This window comes from Xiphophorus couchianus, chromosome 2, assembly GCF_001444195.1.
Source record: "Xiphophorus couchianus chromosome 2, X_couchianus-1.0, whole genome shotgun sequence".
Taxonomy (NCBI): domain Eukaryota; kingdom Metazoa; phylum Chordata; class Actinopteri; order Cyprinodontiformes; family Poeciliidae; genus Xiphophorus; species Xiphophorus couchianus.
Window position 1 is genome coordinate 27,250,716 of NC_040229.1, and position 20,141 is coordinate 27,270,856.

The following is a 20,141-nucleotide window of genomic DNA, read 5'->3' on the forward strand; positions in this document are numbered from 1 at the left end:
GCATTGTCAAATATTTTCTATTTAAATTGAGTGAATTTAGTATTTAGCAAATTTTTAAAGTTTTTTCCGCTACGGGGAAACAAAAAAACCCTTCAACATCACCAACTGTGCAAAATCATTAAATTTGTTGTAGTACAGATCTCTGCTGACCTCACCTGGCCAAAAAACGACCTTGGTATCTTGAAATTATCTCAGAAAGAGGACTGCAAGGTCTTCGAATTCACCCCTCTTAAAGCTGCTAAGTTTAAATTACATCAAATGAGGTACCATCCTTCAGTTTTTAAACACATTATCCAATCAATTTCCCCCTTTGAAATCCAATGTATTTTCAGTGTCCCTTTGAATTTCTTTAAACACCATGAAAATCTTCTTAAACGTAGGTCAGAAGCTATTTAAAAAAAAAAAACGCACACTGAGCCGGTCACCTTTAGACGAGATTTAATAAAGCCGTGCTTACAAATCAAAGACATAATTCAATAATCCATGTATACAGCAAATAAATCATAAGATACAACTGTATCAAAATAGAAAAGAATTCACTTGAAACAAATTTACATGATGCAATAAATAGTGATAAAAAATACCATAAAAACAGATACCAGACTGTTAGAAAAATAGCTGAGGTCTCTTCGTGGCAGTTCCGCAGGTGCAGCACAGTCTTCTTTCGTTTCCAGGCTGATTTACCTTGCGACTCGTTCAGGTAAGAAATATTTCTGAGCTTACAACCCCAACGGTGCCATTTGTGTATAGACTACTTCTGTGAAAGAAAGAAAAAAAAATTACACAATGCACATATAAATCTGCAATGTTTTTGTTTTCTTATAAGCCGATCAGAAGTCGTCAATTATAACTCCATTAGAGTACAAACCAAATCCAATCAAATGTTATTTGTATAGCACATTTCAGCAGCAAGGCATTTCAAAGTGCTTTACATCATGTCAAACGCAGAAACACAATGCAACATAGAATCAACAATCAAAACACGACATTAAGTCAGGTTCCATCAATAAATTTGTAATTGATTACGTTTCAAATATAATCCTAAACAGGTGGGTTTTTAGTGGAGTTTGCATCCATAGAAGGTTTACCTGTTACACTCCTACTGTGTTATATGGAACAAAATACCTGTTGCTATTTTTGTTCTCACTCACGCTCACAATCACAAAGTTTAAAACGATGTAGACAGCATTTTAATTTAAGACAGCAAGTAATTTAATGAGATAATGTACGGTTTCTTCCTAGAGGCATGGACTCTGTTGAAGTCTTAAATTCTACCCAGTCGGTAACGCTCGCTTCCTCCTCTGCCATTGCTAAAACTACAGGCAGACAACAGACAACGTCATCGTTCACAACTTCTTCTGTTCGCTGATTGGCCCTATTGAGATTCTACAGAACAAATCCAGGTCAATGGGAGAAATCTCAAGCAGTGCAGTGAAGGGAGATGAGAATTGTGTAGGAAGGCAGTGACCAGGCTAGGCTAGCATAGCGATATGTGTGCTAAACGCAACTTTTTGGTGACATTTTGCTAAATTTAAAATGGTTACAGTGATCGACGCGATTTAAAGTCTGTACTGCACACCAGCTCAAAATACCAGTCTTTTCCTACTGCTACACAATACCTGAGTGCTACAGTAGTTGGCCTGTGGTCCTCCTCTCCTCTGTCTCAGCTGCTCTGCCTCACCCCATCATGAACCCCACTACAGCTTTCATATTCTGGATCCACTTGCTCTTCTTTGATTGCCATCCTTTTAGCGTCCTCTGCAGCACAAACACGTCAGCCGTGGGTTAAGAGTTTCTCAGAAAAAATAATGATAATTGCAAAACGCTACAGTTCTTTCGGTGCCCAAAGGCGTGGTGCAACGTACCTTTAGCCAGCTGCAGGTCGAAAGAGTACCGCGTCTCCAGCACCTCCCCGTTGGGTGTCAGGCCTTTCATCTGGTCACGCAGTTCCTTCAGCTTTATGTAGAAATGCACCTTGTCTTGAGCGCGGGGGAACTGGGCACAGCGGGGGCTCGACGACGGCATCAGGAAGCACACCTGAGGGTGCGGGGGATAAATGCCGTGAAGAGGCGGCAGGGTACCGGCGGTACGGTTCAATATCAAAATGCGTTCTGCTCGACACGTACCGTTTCAGTGTCTGGGATTTTGTAAGGCTGCAGGCCAAACTCGAGATTCTTGGCCTTTACACCAAAGATTTCTTTGCAAAATATTTCATAAATTCCTGGAAAAAAAAAAAGTAGAAGAGAATTGTTGCTGATTTGTCAATTAACTGTCAAGTAACTGCGTATCCATTGACCATATAATTGGGCAGTTTCTAAATTAATTTAGCTTAATGGAAACATGGCAATCCTGACGCCACTAGGTGAAAGGGTGTTAGAAAATGAATGTATGGGTGGAAACATGGCAAGTTTGAAAAATCTCTTGTTTTTTGCTAAAACGTTTCGGTGCCAGGATGAGGTGATTTTTCTTTTTTGGCTGCATCAAAATGTGATTATTTAACAAAACTGCAACGGAAACAATTTTTTTTGCATCACACAAGTCACAACCGAATGCTGACACGGGCGCGCAAACCATGAAGAAGAAATCGACAGGAAGTCAGTTGAAGGATGATGGGTTTTTTTAATGACCTATCACATGAACAAATTTATTCACGTGAGATTTTAATTGTGTTTCTTATTTAACAGAAACACTTGCAATTGCGGAGTAGTTTTCGACATTGGCTGAACACTGACAAAGTTTTGCTAAAGTATGTAACGGAGACGCAGCGACAGTCTGTGTCTGCGTTCGTAGGATATCTTATGGCTACAACAGGTTTGCTTCTTTTTACCTTTGCCATTAAAAGCGGCGATGAGCGGCTTGTACTTCTGCAGCTTTTCGAGCAGTTGTCGACCTCCCTCTCGGATTTCCTTACTGGCAAACAGAAAACAATGTCAGAAAAAAACAAAAATGTTATTTTTTAAACTAGGACCCCATCAGCACTGGCGTCCCCCATGGGTGCGTTCTCGCCCCACTCCTTTTCTCTCTCTAAAGTAAGCATCTTAGGTTGATATTTTGATCGAAGTGAACAATCTAAGAGTTTCCCCTCGGAGTTAAAATGACATCACATGGTCAGGTGGTTTATACCTGGACAGGTCCTTGCTGCCCGGTGTGGTCCTCTCCACCATGTTGGTGAAGCCGATGCTGTATTTCTCAGGCAGGCTCTGGTCGTGCATGTAGTTGAGCTGCTGTTCAGTCAGACCAGACAGAAACAGACATTTCCCTGCAGAAAAACAAAACTAATTTCTTGTTCGCTAGATCTGCGAACAAGCTGAAAAAAACATTTTTCACTAGAGCAACTAAAACAGATTTAACAGTGCTACAGGATATATCGCGTGGAAATATTTATGCCCAGAAAAACCTTTTTTTCTCCCCTATTTTGTCAAGTTACAAACACAAATTTTAATGTATTTAAGGATTTTTTTTTATTATAATAAACCAACAGAGCCGCATGTAGTTGTGAAGTGGAGGGACGTTCATACAATTCTAGAACGTTTCGTGCATTATTATTGAATCCCCATTACTCGGATACCTTGAAGAAAACAACAACAGTGTAACAGTTGCACAGAAAGTGGGTGTGCATTATATGCGACGCATAGGGGCGCCGTTCTAGACGGGGCGCCAGAACAACAGGAAAAATTTACTTCCAGTCGGCATTTTCTGTATTTAACAGCTACTTGTGGATGTTTAAATGACATGATCAGTGTATAGTAGTATATATAATACTGCAAGATTTTTTTTGTACTATTTCTGCCTTGTTTTATTTAAGGTTGTTGATGGCTGAATGCACATGGCATCACTTTCAGAAATGCCTTGGCAGTAAAGTAAGCATTTCAAATAACAGCCCCACAGTTGGGTTCGGCTTGCAGGCAGTACTCAGACAGAACGTCAACATACAGAAATGGTTCCCCGGGTTTGGGTAATGGCGTCCTTTGTAGGCTGATATTAGTCCTGGGTTGATTCCAATCTGAGAAGAAACATAAAAGGGGTTACCGTGGCAGCAAAATAGCATTTTTTATTTTTATGGTACTGCTAATCAACTGTTGCAGAATCCCAAGAAAAAAAAGACAACTCACTATTAAAATGTCGAGATTGTAGGCCAGGACGTCAGGGAGCGTCTTCGCCATAACTTCAGCCACGCTCATGCCGTTGAAGCGGTTCAGAACCCGCTTGGCCTTTTTGGCAGCTTCGGCTTCATCCATTTCCTCCTTCACCTCCTTATCCGCCACCTGCTGCTTAGCCGGTCGGCCTCTTTTCTTCTTTACCGGCGTCACAGCTGGAACGGAGAAAAGAAACTGAACAAAAGAAAACACACACACCACACAACGTCTCATTTCTGCTTCGTTTGTGGTTCGTCAGTCTACCTGGAGGAGGAGCGTGAGGTTGAAGGTCAGGTTCCCGCTGCTGGATCATGTGCTGATGCTCAGTCTGCTGGGGGTGCTGCGAGTGCTGCAGATGCTCGCTGAAGCTCGGCTGGCCGATCTGCTCCTGGTAATGACCGGACGCCGGAGGGTAGCTGTGGTAAAAGGGCTCCTGGTTTTCCGATGGTTCCCTGTGGACAGACAGCTCCGCCATGACGGGCTCCTCCATGTAGCCGTCGGCATAATGGCCCAGGCTGTGATACGGTAGCATGTATTGAGCCTCGGGGTGCTGCTGATTGGCCTGGTACCTAGAGAGAAAATAGATAATAATAATAATAATAAAAATAGTAATAATAAATGAGGAGAGCAAACACACACACAGAATAGAACGTATGGCAAGGAAAACTGTCATGTCTAATGGTAAACAGTGTGAGTGAGAGAGAAAAAATGCACACAATACTTACAAACAACCATGCACTGACGTACATCACTTTGTGGATTATATTTGCCACTGTGTGCAGCTCATTTAAGGAAGAATGCAATATGCAGTGCCTTACAAAAATATTCAATACTTTTTCGTTTTTTATCATTTATTTTACAAATTTAAAAAAAATTGTAGTGTAGTGAGCATTTTGCCCCATTTATGCTGCCCAAATAAAACATTGTGCCGACCAATTACTTTATGAAGTCAATCAGTAAATGGAGTCCAGGTGTGCCGTGTAATCCCTGTGTAAATACAACCTTTCTGCGACTCTAGCTACATGGAAAATGCCGTGTGTAGAGGAAAACTACTGCTTAACACAGTCAACAGACCATCTCCACGGTAACACTCCTTCACTTCTTTACCGGCGTTACAGCTGGAACAGAGAAAAGAAACTGACGAGCAGGGGAGGCTGGTAAGAGTTGGGGTCTGAATATAAATACACACCGCACTTTTCAGATCTTTACTTTTTTTTGTTGTTGTTGTTGTTGTTGTAAGGCTCTGCATCTCTTCTTTCTTGCTATGAGCATACATATGTGTTTATATTCCCATCTACGTATCGGATGAGAAGTCAATTCCTCTCAAGTGTGTTGCTTTACATGCGGTAGTTTTAACAGCTTTAACCACTCGCCCATCAATACGAAACCAACTTTTTTCAAAGCACGTTTATGAGTTTAGCATTTTTGACGAGTTAATGTAATTGCCAGCTATGTTGCGACCAGTCCAAAAGAAGCCTGAATGTACAGTCTGATCACCTTGTCTCGTCATTTTCTCCATCATGCATGAAAATGAGTGTGTGAGGGGAGATAAGATGAGAAGTTCCCCCAGTCAGTCGGTCAGCTCCAACATCAACTCACCACTGCTGAAAATAATCCGTGGGAACCGTCAATGCTGTAAACTGCTTTTCCTCCATATTAACTGTCGACTTATTTCAGTACCTTTAATGTAATGTTGTACTACTGCTAAAACTCACCGACACGCTTTAGGTTACAAAATAATGCCTCCGATTAACACACAAAGAAGAATCATCGTTACTAAAGGGAGGAAAGAGCTAATGTTGCTAACAGCTAGAAGGAATTCTATACAGGTGTATTGAAACTGTGGGCCGAGCTGCACATTAACGAACCAAATACGTACTGGAGTGTAGGAACATACCTGTCGTACATTTTCTGATTAAGGTTAACATACGGAAACGAAGCAGCCGCAAAACAAAGACCATTTAAATGCTCAACATTTTCTTCTCTATCTGGTTTAATTGACGTTCTTCCGCCACCTAGTGCTCATAGTGTATACCACAAGAGTAAAATTCTGTGTCTGTCGATGTGCTTTATATTCTGACTAATTGTGAAATTACATTTATGTACAATACGTTCCATTAAAGTGGTATATAATGTTTAGTAATTAAAATATGGAAAAACGCACAACCGACTGTAAAGCCAGGAACGTGGAATGTCGCTAGGGGGCGATAAACGTTGCTTTCGAGGCGCACAACAACGCAAATCAATAGCATAGAAGAAAGTTGAAAGAAAAGATTGTATATTTTTCACGATCATCACTTCGTGGTTAGGCCAGTAGCCCAATCTCAATCGGTGCATTTGGTGAACAATTCATCTCTGTCCTCTTGCTTCGAGGCAGCATTACGTGAAATATGTTTTAATTTGTGGATTTCACGTCGGTGTGGTAAATGTCCTGTTATTTTCAATCTGGAAACTTCAGGGGCAACTTGACTAAGTGCTCCGGGAAACCGCGTCATTCGTAAATATATGCAGAGTGAGAAGTCACCGCTCATAGATCGTCTAATTGTTAGCTAAACACGACCTGCGTGCTGCTTGTGTCTCAATGACAGATACTGTGGTTTAAGATGGTTAGAAAAAACTCTACATAGCACCTATTGTTTGATGTAATAAACAAGGTAAGGATGTAAAAGCACCGCTTCCTGTTCCGCTAAGTATGTCTTAGCTTAGCATGCTGCTGTTTTGTCAGGGCTAATTTAAATTAGTTTACTCGGACTTTGTAACCTCTCTTCTTTCACCACATGTATGTAACCAACATTTAGATACAGATCATGTAAAAAAATAAATAAAAACCTGTTAAGCTGGAATACTGATACATTTTTAGAACATGGCTTTTTCAGGTAATGTTCATACTGCGGTTTAAAAACCCAAGTATAGAGAACTACAAAAACGACAAAACAAAAATAAAATTAGTACGTCAAAAACTTTTACTGATAAATTGAAATATTTTATGTGGTGGAAGAGCTGAGCTCACCATCCCCACACTGATGGTGGGATGATCAAGGTGTGGGGATACATTTTTCTGCATTCAGACAAATGTACTAAAAAGTGTTTTCTGTAAGAGCAATCATAAGAAAATGACATGACACTGCGCTCATTTTTTTTTTTTTTTTGTATGCTGGGTACTAAAATAAAACCCTTCTCTGGAACTTTTGGAGGATTTCAAGGGGTAAGAAGAGATCAGATAAATGTGCCGAACTAAGCCAGTAACAAACAGTAGAAAGCGTTTTTATGTTGTTTTTTACCCCACTATTAATTTGAGCAATCATATCTCCTACAGGCTATCACTCCGTAAGAGATGCCAGCTGGTGTGTCGTGGCCGCGGTACATCCGGATGTTGGGAGCCAGTGTTCTGGCCATGTTTGCAGGAGCGCAGGCCGTCCATCAGTACTACCTTCCTGATCTGGTAAGAGGCAGCTTGAATCCATTGTCACTGTATAAGCTCTGTTTTTTTTTTTTTTTTGTCTTTTCTGTCATTTGAAACTTTCTGATAAGAAGTTTAGAAACAGTCCTCATCAATATTTAAGAAAAAATAATTCTTAAAAAATATTTATTTGACTTATTCCAGCTGTCTGTTTTTCAGTGTGGATTGATCGTGCAACATACAATCAAAAGAAAAAACATTTAAAAAACAATTTAAGTGAAAATGTGTTGCGCATTTTTTTTCTCATCACCACACACAAGCTCAAACACACACACACACACGCTAATGTCTGAAGACACAACTTTAGCAATCAGCTAACAATTTTGTGAAATGTATTGACGTTGTAAAACAAAAGGATGTTCCCAGAATATGTCTGGAAATGTTTTCATCGTTTAATAGCAACACTTGTTCTGACTATGACTGCAAGTGTGGCGCTCAGACCAAGATTGCTTGGTTTTTGTTTTGTATTTCAGAGTATACCAGAAATCCCACCAAAACCCGGAGAGCTTCAGACAGAACTACACGGTTACAAAGCTAGAGAGGAAGCTGCTGCCGCCTTTCAGAAGCTTAAAGAAGGACAAAATGTGGACTGACGGGGAAATATGTTTCTTTCAGAAGAAATACTACTATGTACCTTGGGACAGAGTCTCTTATGAAACAACTGCAATGGATATGTTGCTCTTTTGCCTTATGTTGTACACAGACAATAAATCTTCATGTCTGAATGAAGCTGAGCCAAAGAGACCTGGAGAATAGAACCATCGCATCGCGGCTGCTCACCTGCATCATTATTACCTCCAGCCTTCTTTCATTAGACTGCGGTTTAATCCATTCATAATAATCAGTTGCAATCACACTTGGCTGTCTCTGAATTATTGTCATGAGCACAATTATTTTGATGACCGTTTGTCCATTTTAAATGTTGCTTATTTTAGAGAAGTGATTAAAAGAGTTAAACGATATTAGAATGTTTTATTTACACATGTAATACCCATTACCGCCATGGTTTCCAGCTAGACTTTGAAATGTATAAATAATAAAAGTGTCAAACTGGAATGCTAGCAGTATCTTATCAGTCTCACAAATTATATACACTGCTCAAAAAAAATAAAGGGAACACTTAAACAGGTGTTTAACACTTAAAATGTTCCCTTTATTTTTTTGAGCAGTATATATATATAAAGATCTATATATGCGCTACAGTGAAACTGTGAAGCGACGTATGCATTATTTGTGCATTTTTAACTTTTTTGTGAAAGACGAACGTCGTCCTTTTAAGCCTCTAAGACATAAATTCGAAGTATGGGGTCACCGTAAATAAAATGTATATTTTTAGTGAAGAAAAGAAGCAGATAAACATATTGATACTTATTTACAGACCTGCTTCCGGAGTCGGGTTTGACGCGCAGTGGGTATTACGGGTGCCGTGCTCGCGCGCCTGGCCTGTGGTATCGTAGCAACCCGGTTCAACAGAAAAGAGGAAACAATGGCGACCAAGAGAGAGAGAGACGCGACAGCATATCTCAAGAAACACAAGATTGTTGAGCTCATGGACAACATGACCAGCATGCTCCTGTTTTACAGACCCGGTTAGAGTTTATTTCCTCCTCAATCAGGGAATGTCCGTCTCTCGTGAGCTTCATTAGCACCATTTCTTTTCCACAGCTGCTGATTTACGGTTTGTTGAACGTCGCCGTCACTGAATTCTGACACCAATCAAGAGTTTTAATGTTAATCAACTATTCACTTTTTAAAAAATGTACTTTGTAGAGATGCTCCTTGAGCTTATTTGCCTTATTAAACTCGCACTGAATTAAGTTCAAAAGCTAACTCTTTAAACTCTGAAAGAGAAGTTTCAGTCAGTTATCTTTGCCGTTTTAGTCATAAGGGCTAAATGAGTATTTACACAATGCATAAAGATAAATACAGTGTGGATTTTCTAAGCACGCTTATAAAGCAGAATTCAATTTTGCTTTGAGGTCCAATTTTGTATTATTCAGATTTTCTTAAAAGTTATGACGAGCCTTGTTTTGACGTAGGATCCAACAACCAGTAAAAAGATTTTTTCTTCAAGTTTGAAAGTCCAAATAACACAAAGGAACAAAATGGATCCTATTTTTACACCAAGCCATCTGAGCCTATCAAACATCCAGCATTATTCCAGATGTTTGTTGATGGATACAAAAAGTGTAAGGTCAAGGTGGATCGGCTGAAAATATGTACCCCAAAAATAAATGGCATGTGTGTTAGAAAAAAATATTACTGTTGGCCCATCTTTCCACCCTGTAAAAACAACAGTTCCTACAAATAATTTAAAGCCAAAAATTATTTAATGTTAAAGCCCATTGCAGGGTATGTCAACAACAAATCACAACTAGATAGCTAGAACAATCTTTTGATGCTTTGTTGTCACAGTAGTTAAAATATTTAGTCTGAATATCTTCATAGTGTTGATCCTGTGACTAATTTTCATTATTTATTTCTCTTGTGTGTGTGTGTGTGTAAGTTTTGCCTTCGTCGTTAACGTGTTCGATGATTGTGTCATTCAGAGAATCCCAAGGAGTTTCTCATTGAGCAGCTGGATCTGCTGAAGGTTTCCCGGGAAAGTGGGATAAGAGGGCCAAATCTGTTTGACAACTCCAACCTGACTGCCGTCTGCGGTATAATGGATCCCGCTAACCAGAAGTATATCAGTTTTGCACAGTACAAGCAGGGTGAGTGGTGCTGCTGGTCGCTTTCAGGAAGTCTTAAAACTGTAGCTTAACTATTTTACGTGAACAAACCTTTTTTTTAAGGTTCTTAAAACCACAAACAAGCTTGAAGCTGTGAAAGAATAAGCTTAGTTTTAAAATTATAATAAGATCTAAACACCCCTATAACTCCAGTGTTACAGGGGTGGCCACCAGGGAGGAACAGGGGGGGCCTCAAAATGTTGGAGAGAAATAGAAAAAAATAAATAAAAAATTGCCCAATAATTTTTAAAAAATCATAAACTCTATAATCATTATTATAAGTTATAAGTTAAAATAATTTAACTTGACTGGCAGCCAACTTTCTGACAGTCAAATTTATCAAGCTGCTTTGCTCCTCAAGCTAGCATAGCTGTGCTAGTGAGCGCAAAACGGACAAGTTTCTGACAAGAAAAAGACAGAAGGAGCCGACCAGGAGCCCAGCTAAGTACTCATGGGAGTGTAAGTGTTCTAAAAAAATGTAGTAATTAAAAGTTAGTTAAAAAAAAAAAAAAATTCTAAAAGCTGATGTTTGTGTACACATTTTGTAGCATTGCCTGTGGGGTTTAGTGAAGGGGGTCCCTCGGCTGAAGCTACTGCTGTTTGCGGGGCCACAGCACGGAAAAGTTTGGGAACCCCTGAAAATATACCACAATTTATCTGTACAGGTCAAATTGTTGATGATCTCAACAAGGCCACTTTTGATGTATTAATCAAATGTTTTCAAAGGTAATGTTATTCCAGTCAGTGCTGTAATTTACAGCGTTTCAGTGTGAATATTATCCAAAACCCAGCCTGCTATTTACAAAACTGTTTCTCCCCCTCAGCTCTGACCATGCTTGGCATAAAGGACATCAACATAAACCCTGAGGGCAGAGCGAAAGACAAAATATCCCACGAAACATTTAAAACCGAAGCGTAAGTGCAGCTTGCTGAGTCGGTACATGTGATAGTATGAGTATGCTTGCTGAGTATGCATGTGATAGTATGTTTTGTTATGAATCGTTCAGCGAGTTCTTTTTTTTAATTCTTTTACTTTTTAGGATGGAAGTTCTGAAGAGAGACTCGGCAACATATGCAAAGTACTGAAAGTCTTTTTTCTCCCTCCTCTGCAGCGGCTGTTATTTTATTTCATGTTATAGAGATATTATTTGTTTGCTTCAGGTAGAAAACATATGAAGTTGCTAAGCATGTGGAAGATGCAGAAGTTGCCTGATGAATTGTGCTCATTCTGATTCAATTTTTATGTTCTTTCATATTGTACATTTTAATAAATATACTAGTATCCACTCTTGTCAAATAGTCTTTCCGCTAAGCCTGAACTTTTACTTAACTTAACGTATTTTTCCACACACCAACCATATTTTTATTTAATATTAGCCACATTTAATTTTATGGCTGCTAATTTTTATTTTTACATAAACTCATGTACAGCACACAAAGAACAGGGACCTGATTAATATGAGACAATATTTAAGAATTTATGACTTTGCTTTCTCGGTATTACCTATCTTGTAATTATATTATGGGATGCAGTGTCATAATTATACTATAATTACGAGGTGTGTATGAGTATACAAATTTTTTTTTCTGAAGTTAAGAGTAGAGCATTACTTCCAACATATTTCTACTCAAGCAAAAGTCAAAAGAAGTCGTCCAAGAAATGACTCAAGTGAGTAAAAAAGTATTTGGTAAAAATGGGATGTAAGTATTGAGTAACTGATCATATCAGCTTACTAAATAAAATAAATAAATAAATAAAATAAACTACTTTCAATGACTGTATATTGTGTTCACTCCCTCTTCTTGATCTCCAAATGGCTTAGTCGATAGAAAGTAGCATTAAAACAACAAAGTTTGTGGACCAACAAAATGCCTCATTTTAACATCAACTATGTGTGTCTCACACATGTTTGGTTAAAAATAATCTTCATTCAGTAAAGCCACTCACGGTGGGAAGAGTCTCCTGAAATTCTACTCCAGTAAGAAAAGTGATACCTCACATTAATATTGCTAAAATAAAAGTTAAAATAATGCTTTATTAAAACAAAATTCTAAAAAAAAAAAAAAAAAAAAAGTTTTCAGTCATGTAACTCTAACTGAGTAAATGTTCCCACACCTCTAATCAGGCGAAAATAGGCTTCCGTGTCTTTGGGTTTGAATTATTGTTCAAATGTTGCATAATTTTAAAATGTCAAATACAAGGCACTCCTGCGTAGATATTGCTCAAAACTAGCAGGCCCTGTTAAAAAAAACAGTAAAAATATATATTTTCCCGGTATTTTACACATTACAATGTATTTGTTTGAATGAAGCAATCAGCACAGTCCAAAGATTTACAGCGATAGGAAAACCTTTTCAGCGTTGCGCTACTGAACGCTCCCCGGGAAGGGGCGTGTCCAGGAAGTGACATGGCCGCCTCCTTATACGGAGGCTCCTCGCTTCTTCTCGGTTACTTGTAGGTTAAAGTAGTTTTTGTCGTTTTCCGCTCAAAGTTTCTCCGGTAGTTTTCGGGACAGCGTCCAGCGGAGCTCAGCATGGGCACCGTCCATGCCAGGGTAAGGAAGGAGTCCGCGGGGATTGTCTTAGCCAGGACTTTGACCTCTCTGAGCATTTAGTGGGAGTTATCTGTCAGAGCGGCTGCTGGACTGGAAGCAAAGGCCCGACACAGTTCACCCAGCAAGGCTCTAACTGGGCTCAGCATGCCGCTCTTTTGTAGCGTGGTGCTATTGATTCACTGTAGGAACTGTTTAATGTCAACGAAATCGTGTTGAACGCCAGGATAAGGAACCGTTCATGGTTTGACTCCAGTCTGTAATGATGCTGGTGTGTCTGTAGTGTTGCTGAAGCCATAAAAGCAGATTGTACTCATACCTACATGTATGAGTACAATGTATGAACATTTTTGACCAGAAAATCTGGGAAATATTTCACTAAAAAGATGCATTTGTCATTGACATATAAAACGTGATTTCCTGACTCATTGTTTTTTGTTGCCCTTATACCCTTTAATCATATTCTCCATTACTCCCCACTGCGTTATTAAGCTTGTATAACCATGTATAATGCTTTTATTGGCAACAGAACAGCGAGCTATTCCTACTGCAGCCAACATATTGTAGCATATTGGTTATTACACTTGAAATAATATTGTTTACATTGTATTTATTACTATGACACATGGATATGTTAAGAAAAAAAACACACTTGTGGAAGATTTCTATTCTGTGCTGTGAAGATGATAAGTTTTAGCCATTATTTCCAGCTATTATTCTCCACACAGCTTTTCTCTGACATGTAGAAAAATGTATGTTCATGACAGGTGTCATGTTCAGTCTTATGCACACCCCGTCAAATAAAGTGTTGCCCTACAAACATTAGTATGAGGGCTCTTATGTGCGTTGCTTATGTTGCCATGTGATGTTTGTTTTTGTTTCTGTTGTTACTCCTCCCTCAAACCGTCATGTTCTGTTTTTTTTATATATGTACTAAGAACCAACATCAGATTAAATTAAATCTGTTTGTTTTTTGATATTTAACACATGAGTTTGGTAAAGCACTATGTGTGCTTTGAGTGATTTGAATTGTTTTCCACATATTTTGTTTCCTTAGAGCCTCGACCCTCTGCCCATGCAGGGGCCAGAGTTAGGCGTCCAAGCGGACGACGTCGAAGCTCCGGAGATTGAACAGGAGCCAAAGCAAGAAGTTCTTGAAAACAAAAACGTGAGAATGTCACTATTTTTAATTTTAGGCAGGAATGTCTCAAGATATGGTAGCACTCTCTCATTGTTGCTCTGTTTGCTCTTTTAAAAGGACGGATTTATTGCTTTATGACCATGTAGTACTGTGTATTAATGACCTCCATTGATCTTTTGTTTCGTCATTTGCTCTGTTGAATTTTGTTTTGGACGTTCATGAGATTTCAGACTGTGTTTCTCCTGTTTTGTTTTGTTTTTGCAGGTTGTTGTCCAGCGAGTCCACATTGATGGACTTGGAAGAACAAAGGATGATTTTTTGAGTTATGAAATCGCCGAAGTGTTCAGGGCAAAAAACCTGATTGACGTATGTCCGCCTCATCCCACCGCACTATTTATTGCCTGTTCAGTGCCTTTGTGTTCGGAGCAGTCGCTGGCATCGACACGCTTGAATTTGTGATGCAGGTGATGCGGAGGTCTCACGACGCGCGACAGAAGCTGCTGCGTCTCGGTATCTTCAGGAAGGTGGAGGTCGTCATCGACACTTCGCGAGGTATCGTCTGTCGCCTCGTTTTTATTTGGAAGAGTAACGTTTTCCAGTACAGGAGCAGAGTTCATATGTTCTTAGCTTGTTTTGTCGGGACGCGTGATACATCGGCACCAGTAGCGGTATCGATCATTTTACATATCAATATCGATCCGATGAATAAAACTGGGTCGATGTCAACAACCAATGTTTACTTCCATCATGTTTCCATTTGTTTCTGGAGGGTGAGGAAAGTGATGGTGGACATTTATCATATTATTTACTATTTATTCTGATAAATTTCCTATCGCAGTAAGATTTAAATTCATCGCTGTCATAATAAATCCCAATTCATGATGTTTAAAACCCTCCAAAATGCCAATAGTATTGTTATTTTTACCCACTGTTTCTTCTGCAAAGGTGAATCAATAAATGTCAGTAATTTTGAATATGATTAAATGCAGTTACTGTTTAACTGAAGCAGAGAAACTGTGATGAAGTCCGTGGTGTGGTTGTTTTTTTTCCAAGATTTCGATAGCGCAGTGAGATATACATATATTTATAATTTGTGTACAATATCATTATTGGCTGTGACAGCAACATTAATATCGGATATTGTTATTGGCCCAACTTTTCATATCGGTGCATCCCTCTTGTTTTGTTTTGCCTCCAGGTGAAGGCGCCCTTCCTAATGGTCTTGACGTGACCTTTGAGGTCACTGAGCTCAGACGTTTGACAGGCAGCTATAACACTATGGTCGGAAACAATGAAGGGAGCATGGTTAGTGTTTTGAGCCAAGTTAAAATTGATTATTATTATTATAATTATTATCTTATTAGATGTTGTCTTAGTTATATATTGTTACATATAATTTCTAACAACAGGTTTTATTAAAATAAGTCGTTTCCTGGTTTTACTTTCCGTCGTTTCAGGTACTCGGAGTAAAATTACCGAATGTGTTAGGTAGGGCAGAAAAGCTGACATTCCAGTTCTCCTACGGCACCAAAGAGACATCGTACGGACTCTCCTTCTTCAAACCCCAACCAGGACAGTTTGAGCGCAAGTAAGACATGGGATCGGCTTTTAGAAAACAAAAATGGTTTTGAGGTCACTCTAATTTTATAAGTACATACGAAAACTTACAAGGGATAGTATCATGCGAATTTGACTCTTTTGAGATTAACATCCTGTTCTAATGTTATTCCCTCAACAAAAGGAATGTTGGAGTGTTGCTTTGATTATTTTCATGCATGGTTTTGCTGGATGGTTTTGGAACCATTCAGCTGTGCAAAATCCCTGGGTGGCTCTAGCCCCGCCTCCTTGGAGCTGCAGTTTGCAAGCTTTCACCTCACAGAGCAGCCCTGCTCCGCGATCTGATTAGAAGGTCGTTAAACGGCAGACGCGTATTAAAAGTTGCACCAAATTTCAAAACCGTAACATCTCCGCTTTTTTTTTCGCTTTCAGCATCTCGGTCAACGCGTACAAAGTTACAGGTCAGTTTCCGTGGAGCTCACTAAGAGAGACGGATCGAGGCATCTCCACAGAACTTAGCGTAAGCGCTTCTCTTAAGTGTCGTTTTGTCACATTTTGCACCATTAGTTTGTTTTTGGGGTTTTTTTTTTGTTTGTCTGTTTGCTTGTTTGGATCTGGTTGAGCTCAAGTTCTGAGAAACAACCAGCTTCTTCAGTGCCGTCTGGTGCCAGTTTTTACTAGTCTGACATAAGCCTTTCATTCAGAACGTACTGTAGTGTAATGAAATAAAAATAAACAAACACCGCCTCACGGGGTAATGCTGCATGATCATTTATTATTGCAGATCTCTACTAACTCAAAAGTTGTTTCACACCTACCACATGCAGTTTCCTTTGTGGAAGACCAGCCAAACCCTAAAGTGGGAAGCGGTGTGGAGAGAGCTGGGCTCCCTGGGTCAGACGGCCTCTTTCGCCATCCGAGAGGAGAGCGGCCATTCGCTCAAGTCTTCCCTTTCGGTATTTGTCTTCTTTTTGTTACACCAAAAAGTTATGGTATGTGGTCAAAAATTGCTGTTTGGTTCCCCCCCCAAAAAAAGAAAAAAGAATTGGTTGGAAGATGGTTAGTAAAGGTTTTAAACCAGCTTCATTAATATCTTCTAATGAAGAGATTTTTCACTGGCTTATTTAGATGTTGTTGTCCAGTGGGAGACAACGACATTTCTGAGAAGAAGAAGCAAATTGAATATTGTTAGCGCCTGTCGTCTTGTTTTCCAGCACGCTATGGCCATCGACACCAGGAACTCCTCCATCCTTCCGAGGAAAGGCGGATTACTGAAGATTCATCAGGTACGGTCTTCACTGGAACGTTTTCGTTTGGCTGTTTATGGCCGTGGGACGACAATGTGATGGATCTTGTTTGTAACGCCGACGTTTCGTGTCTGTGCAGGAGCTGGCTGGTTACACCGGAGGCGACGCCAGGTTCCTGAAGGAGGACTTTGAGATTCAACTCAACAGAGCTCTCGTTTTGGATTCGGTGAGATTTATCGTTGAGCTCCACTAATCAAAGATCATCGTCCAAAATACAGTTTGAGGCGGGGGGTGAAAAATGGGTAACACTATGTTTGACGGGTTGTGAATAAGACTGTCATGACACCGTCATGAACATGAGTAAGTCTTCATGAATATTTATGACTGTTGTCATAAAGTGTCATTTGGTAAATCATGACACTTTTAATACAAAGTTGACATTATTCAAAATGTCTTCGTTATGACAACTTGACATTAACCAAGAAATCATGATCTGGCATAAATTTGTTATAAAAGTATTACTGATTAAACTTTAAAAATGATGTAGCTTTATGTTATTAAAGCAAAAGTTTAATCAGTAATACTTTTATTACAACTTTATGTCAGATCATGATTTCTTGGTTAATGACAGGTGTTATGTCATGTTTATGACAGTGTCATGACAGTCTTATTCACAACCCGTCAAATAAAGTGTTACTGAAAAATGTTATGCTCCACTGACAGATTTTGTCTGTTTTATCTTTGCTGTTACACTCAACTGTTTCACATCATCATAAAAATGTAAACTCAAAGATAAGCCCGAATTAATAGCAAGAAACACCGACAACTTTTATTCAATTAAATCAATAAAATTTGAAAGCTTATTGAATCTCATTAAAAGTAGCCGCCTGTAAGTTATCAACATCATATTATGCTGTCCAATTTTAAACCGTTAAGTTTAGAAAATTTCAAAAATTTTCTAAACTTAACTTGATTTACAAAATGTGACACAATTTAGCTCCAACAGTGAGTTGGTTGTGTTTTCACATGGAAACCTCGACAAATCATCAATTGATAGCAGCTGTTAGTATTTAATTAAAATCTTTTTTCTTTTTTGTTTGCTGTTTGATTTCCTGGAACTTTTATGTGTGTTTCTTGTGTCGTGCCTCAGGGCTCAGTTCTGGGTCTTCTTCTGTTTTCTTTACATTTGCTCCCGTTGGGGGTCCACACTCAGAAAACACGGCCTTCTGTTCCATTGTTATGCAGACGACTGTCAGATCTACAGATAGAAAATGTTAATCCGATGAATTAGAATAATCAATAGTTGCAGCCCTATAATGAATTTTTATCGTGTCCTTTCAATGCACAAGCCAAGTTTGTTTTTAACAGTTTCTTTTTTTTCATTCAGGTTATTTCTGCCTCATTGTGGGGAGGCCTTCTTCTACCCATTGGTGATAAGTCAACATGCATTGCAGACAGGTGCATAGAAGAACAATATTTAGAGAAATGACTTCGTGGAGGGAGTACTTCAAATTTCCCTCAGGATATTTTGTAAAAAAAAAATACACCTCACCGTATCTTTGCTAACTTGTAGGTTCTACCTCGGTGGCCCGACCAGCATCAGGGGATTTAGTATGTACAGCATGGGCCCACAAAGTGACGGTAAGACAAAGACGTTTATCAGCAAAGTTGAAATGTGGTGTTCTGCTCTAAAGCCGTTGTTACTGATTTCACTGGCATCAGGTGATTTCCTGGGAGGTGAAGCCTACTGGGCGGGAGGCCTCCACCTCTACACGCCTCTGCCCTTCAGACCGGGCCGAGGCGGTTTCGGCGATCTCTTCAGAACCCATTTCTTCCTTAACGCCGGAAACCTTTGTAACCTCAACTACGGTGAGGCGAAAACAACCGGAGCTCTCGCAGACGTCTGTTCCTTTTTGTTTTTATTATTTTTTTCACCCCGTTCGACTGAGATCCCGTGTTTTGTTTCCGTCAAGGCGAGGGGCCTCAGGCACATTTGAAGAAACTGGCAGAATGCATCCGCTGGTCCTACGGGCTGGGCATCGTGCTGCGTTTGGGGAACATTGCCAGGGTGGAACTGAATTACTGCATTCCCATGGGAGTCCAAAGTGGAGACAGGTAGCCACTTTGTGTTGTTTTATGGTTATGAGAAGAAAAGCCTCACTAAAATGAATCCGATTATTAGTTCCTTGGATAATGTGTTGTTCAGATCGGCTACCGTGCAGATTTAAAGGGCTTCCAAATGTCAGATATGATAATAGGAAAAAATAATAAAAATAATAAAATGATAATACAGAATAATAAATGGTAATTTTGAAAACTTTATCTTTGTTATATACTATATATAGTACGTAAAACATTTGAGAGGTTTTTTTAAAAAATTTTTTGGCTTGCTTTGATTTAGGTCTCAGAAGTTTTCTCTGTTTTCCTTGCAGGATATGCGACGGGTTCCAGTTCGGAGCAGGAATTAGGTTCTTGTGAAGATACTAAACTTTTGTTGGTTGTGTCGAAAGTTTGTTTGTACAGTATTGTTGGAAAAACTTAGTTCGATAAAATTGTCTCATCTGACTTCAGTTTGTGTTGCTTTATTTTTTAAAACCATTTTGCCATGGAATGAGAAGAAATGAGTCCAGATCAGTGTGTAAAGCTGCTTTACCTCTGTTAGATTTATCGTAAACTTCAGAGTCAATTTCTGACTTATTAATTGTCCCTTATAAATAAGACTTTGACAACAAAGGTTTCTGTGGTTATGATTATTATTATTCCAACAAGCAGCAGTTTTATCTTTAATAATGTCTGTTTTTCTGACTCCATGCAGTTTTTTTCTCTGTGCTCTAGCTCTTTATAAGTCGACATTGTTTATTAGAATGATCAAATATGGTATAAAAGTGCCTATAAAAGTATAAACAACACAGTCAGGTTAGAAAGATGTCAGCATGACAATAATGCACCTTTGTACGACTCAAGTCTCTGTGACGAAGCTCTAGTAACATCCATCCATATTCTGAGTTGTTTAAAATTAGCCTAAGTTTTAGTTTAGCAAATGTCATTTTGAGTATTACGCATTTTTGACATTTTTTAAATTGAATTTCCAACTGCCTGATTTTTCTATCAATCTATTCAGAGCAGGAATTAAAAAACCATCTATTAAGTAAACAGTGGGTATTACAGAATAGATTCATGTCTAGTTCATATACCCTAACATTGCTGCCTCATTGTGAGAGGCAATTTTATTTTATCCATTCAGCGACTGACTTAATGCTGGCTGGTTTGGATCTTTGTCCTGCTGCGTTACACGCATGTGCCTAAGTTTATGGCT

At 39.1% G+C, this 20,141-nt stretch overlaps 4 protein-coding genes across 10 annotated transcripts; 3 read left to right on the forward strand and 1 right to left on the reverse strand.

Annotated features, from left to right (window-relative positions):
• Window positions 1-421: 421 nt before the first annotated feature.
• tdg.2 (thymine DNA glycosylase, tandem duplicate 2) lies at window positions 422-6,165 on the reverse strand. Of its 4 annotated transcripts, none has more exons than XM_027999538.1 (10): window positions 6,034-6,165; window positions 4,401-4,705; window positions 4,113-4,312; window positions 3,934-4,003; window positions 3,124-3,259; window positions 2,828-2,910; window positions 2,127-2,221; window positions 1,866-2,037; window positions 1,620-1,758; window positions 422-757 (listed from the first exon to the last, which is right to left on the reverse strand). In XM_027999538.1, the coding sequence occupies exons 1-9, from the start codon at window positions 6,042-6,044 to the stop codon at window positions 1,664-1,666; spliced, it is 1,167 nt and encodes a 388-aa protein (XP_027855339.1). In that variant the 5' UTR covers window positions 6,045-6,165; the 3' UTR covers window positions 422-757; window positions 1,620-1,663. The 4 variants fall into 4 exon arrangements, with proteins under 4 accessions (XP_027855339.1, XP_027855331.1, XP_027855323.1 ...); XM_027999530.1 differs by lacking the exon at window positions 6,034-6,165 and adding an exon at window positions 5,736-6,027 and having other exon boundaries at window positions 422-754; XM_027999522.1 differs by lacking the exon at window positions 6,034-6,165 and adding an exon at window positions 5,736-6,027.
• Window positions 5,048-8,558, forward strand: uqcc6 (ubiquinol-cytochrome c reductase complex assembly factor 6). Of its 4 annotated transcripts, XM_027999566.1 has the most exons (4): window positions 6,659-6,790; window positions 7,331-7,341; window positions 7,453-7,578; window positions 8,070-8,558. In XM_027999566.1, exons 3-4 carry the CDS (start codon window positions 7,471-7,473, stop codon window positions 8,187-8,189), a joined length of 228 nt encoding a protein of 75 aa, XP_027855367.1. In that variant the 5' UTR covers window positions 6,659-6,790; window positions 7,331-7,341; window positions 7,453-7,470; the 3' UTR covers window positions 8,190-8,558. The 4 variants fall into 4 exon arrangements, with proteins under 4 accessions (XP_027855378.1, XP_027855367.1, XP_027855357.1 ...); XM_027999577.1 differs by lacking the exons at window positions 6,659-6,790; window positions 7,331-7,341 and adding an exon at window positions 5,048-5,293; XM_027999556.1 differs by having other exon boundaries at window positions 6,661-7,341.
• Window positions 8,559-9,029: 471 nt separating this feature from the next.
• efcab10 (EF-hand calcium binding domain 10) lies at window positions 9,030-11,615 on the forward strand. Its single transcript, XM_028029604.1, has 4 exons — window positions 9,030-9,185; window positions 10,146-10,310; window positions 11,153-11,243; window positions 11,369-11,615. The coding sequence occupies exons 1-4, from the start codon at window positions 9,083-9,085 to the stop codon at window positions 11,412-11,414; spliced, it is 405 nt and encodes a 134-aa protein (XP_027885405.1). The 5' UTR covers window positions 9,030-9,082; the 3' UTR covers window positions 11,415-11,615.
• Window positions 11,616-12,723: 1,108 nt separating this feature from the next.
• On the forward strand, window positions 12,724-19,395 carry samm50 (SAMM50 sorting and assembly machinery component). The gene is made up of 15 exons (XM_028040294.1): window positions 12,724-12,883; window positions 13,938-14,048; window positions 14,286-14,387; window positions 14,486-14,573; window positions 15,220-15,326; window positions 15,479-15,609; window positions 16,011-16,098; window positions 16,406-16,534; window positions 16,793-16,864; window positions 16,965-17,051; window positions 18,213-18,283; window positions 18,399-18,466; window positions 18,548-18,694; window positions 18,799-18,940; window positions 19,258-19,395. Exons 1-15 carry the CDS (start codon window positions 12,863-12,865, stop codon window positions 19,301-19,303), a joined length of 1,410 nt encoding a protein of 469 aa, XP_027896095.1. The 5' UTR covers window positions 12,724-12,862; the 3' UTR covers window positions 19,304-19,395.
• Window positions 19,396-20,141: the final 746 nt, after the last annotated feature.

What these genes read in the sequence shown, in the direction of transcription:
- tdg.2 (XM_027999530.1), bottom strand. Translation starts at nt 5,791, where the DNA reads ATGGAGGAAAAGCAGTTTACAGCATTGACGGTTCCCACGGATTATTTT. An exon ending in AAACCCGGGGAACCATTTCT is followed by an intron (nt 3,260 to 3,933) that starts GTATGTTGACGT and finishes GTTTTTCTGCAG; the next exon opens with GGAAATGTCTGTTTCTGTCT. An exon ending in GGCAGCAAGGACCTGTCCAG is followed by an intron (nt 2,911 to 3,123) that starts GTATAAACCACC and finishes TCTGTTTGCCAG; the next exon opens with TAAGGAAATCCGAGAGGGAG.
- uqcc6 (XM_027999577.1), top strand. Translation starts at nt 7,471, where the DNA reads ATGCCAGCTGGTGTGTCGTGGCCGCGGTACATCCGGATGTTGGGAGCC. An exon ending in AGTACTACCTTCCTGATCTG is followed by an intron (nt 7,579 to 8,069) that starts GTAAGAGGCAGC and finishes TTTGTATTTCAG; the next exon opens with AGTATACCAGAAATCCCACC.
- efcab10 (XM_028029604.1), top strand. Translation starts at nt 9,083, where the DNA reads ATGGCGACCAAGAGAGAGAGAGACGCGACAGCATATCTCAAGAAACAC. An exon ending in GCTCCTGTTTTACAGACCCG is followed by an intron (nt 9,186 to 10,145) that starts GTTAGAGTTTAT and finishes TGTGTCATTCAG; the next exon opens with AGAATCCCAAGGAGTTTCTC. An exon ending in GAAACATTTAAAACCGAAGC is followed by an intron (nt 11,244 to 11,368) that starts GTAAGTGCAGCT and finishes TTTACTTTTTAG; the next exon opens with GATGGAAGTTCTGAAGAGAG.
- samm50 (XM_028040294.1), top strand. Translation starts at nt 12,863, where the DNA reads ATGGGCACCGTCCATGCCAGG. An exon ending in GGGCAAAAAACCTGATTGAC is followed by an intron (nt 14,388 to 14,485) that starts GTATGTCCGCCT and finishes TTTGTGATGCAG; the next exon opens with GTGATGCGGAGGTCTCACGA. An exon ending in CCAGGACAGTTTGAGCGCAA is followed by an intron (nt 15,610 to 16,010) that starts GTAAGACATGGG and finishes TTTCGCTTTCAG; the next exon opens with CATCTCGGTCAACGCGTACA.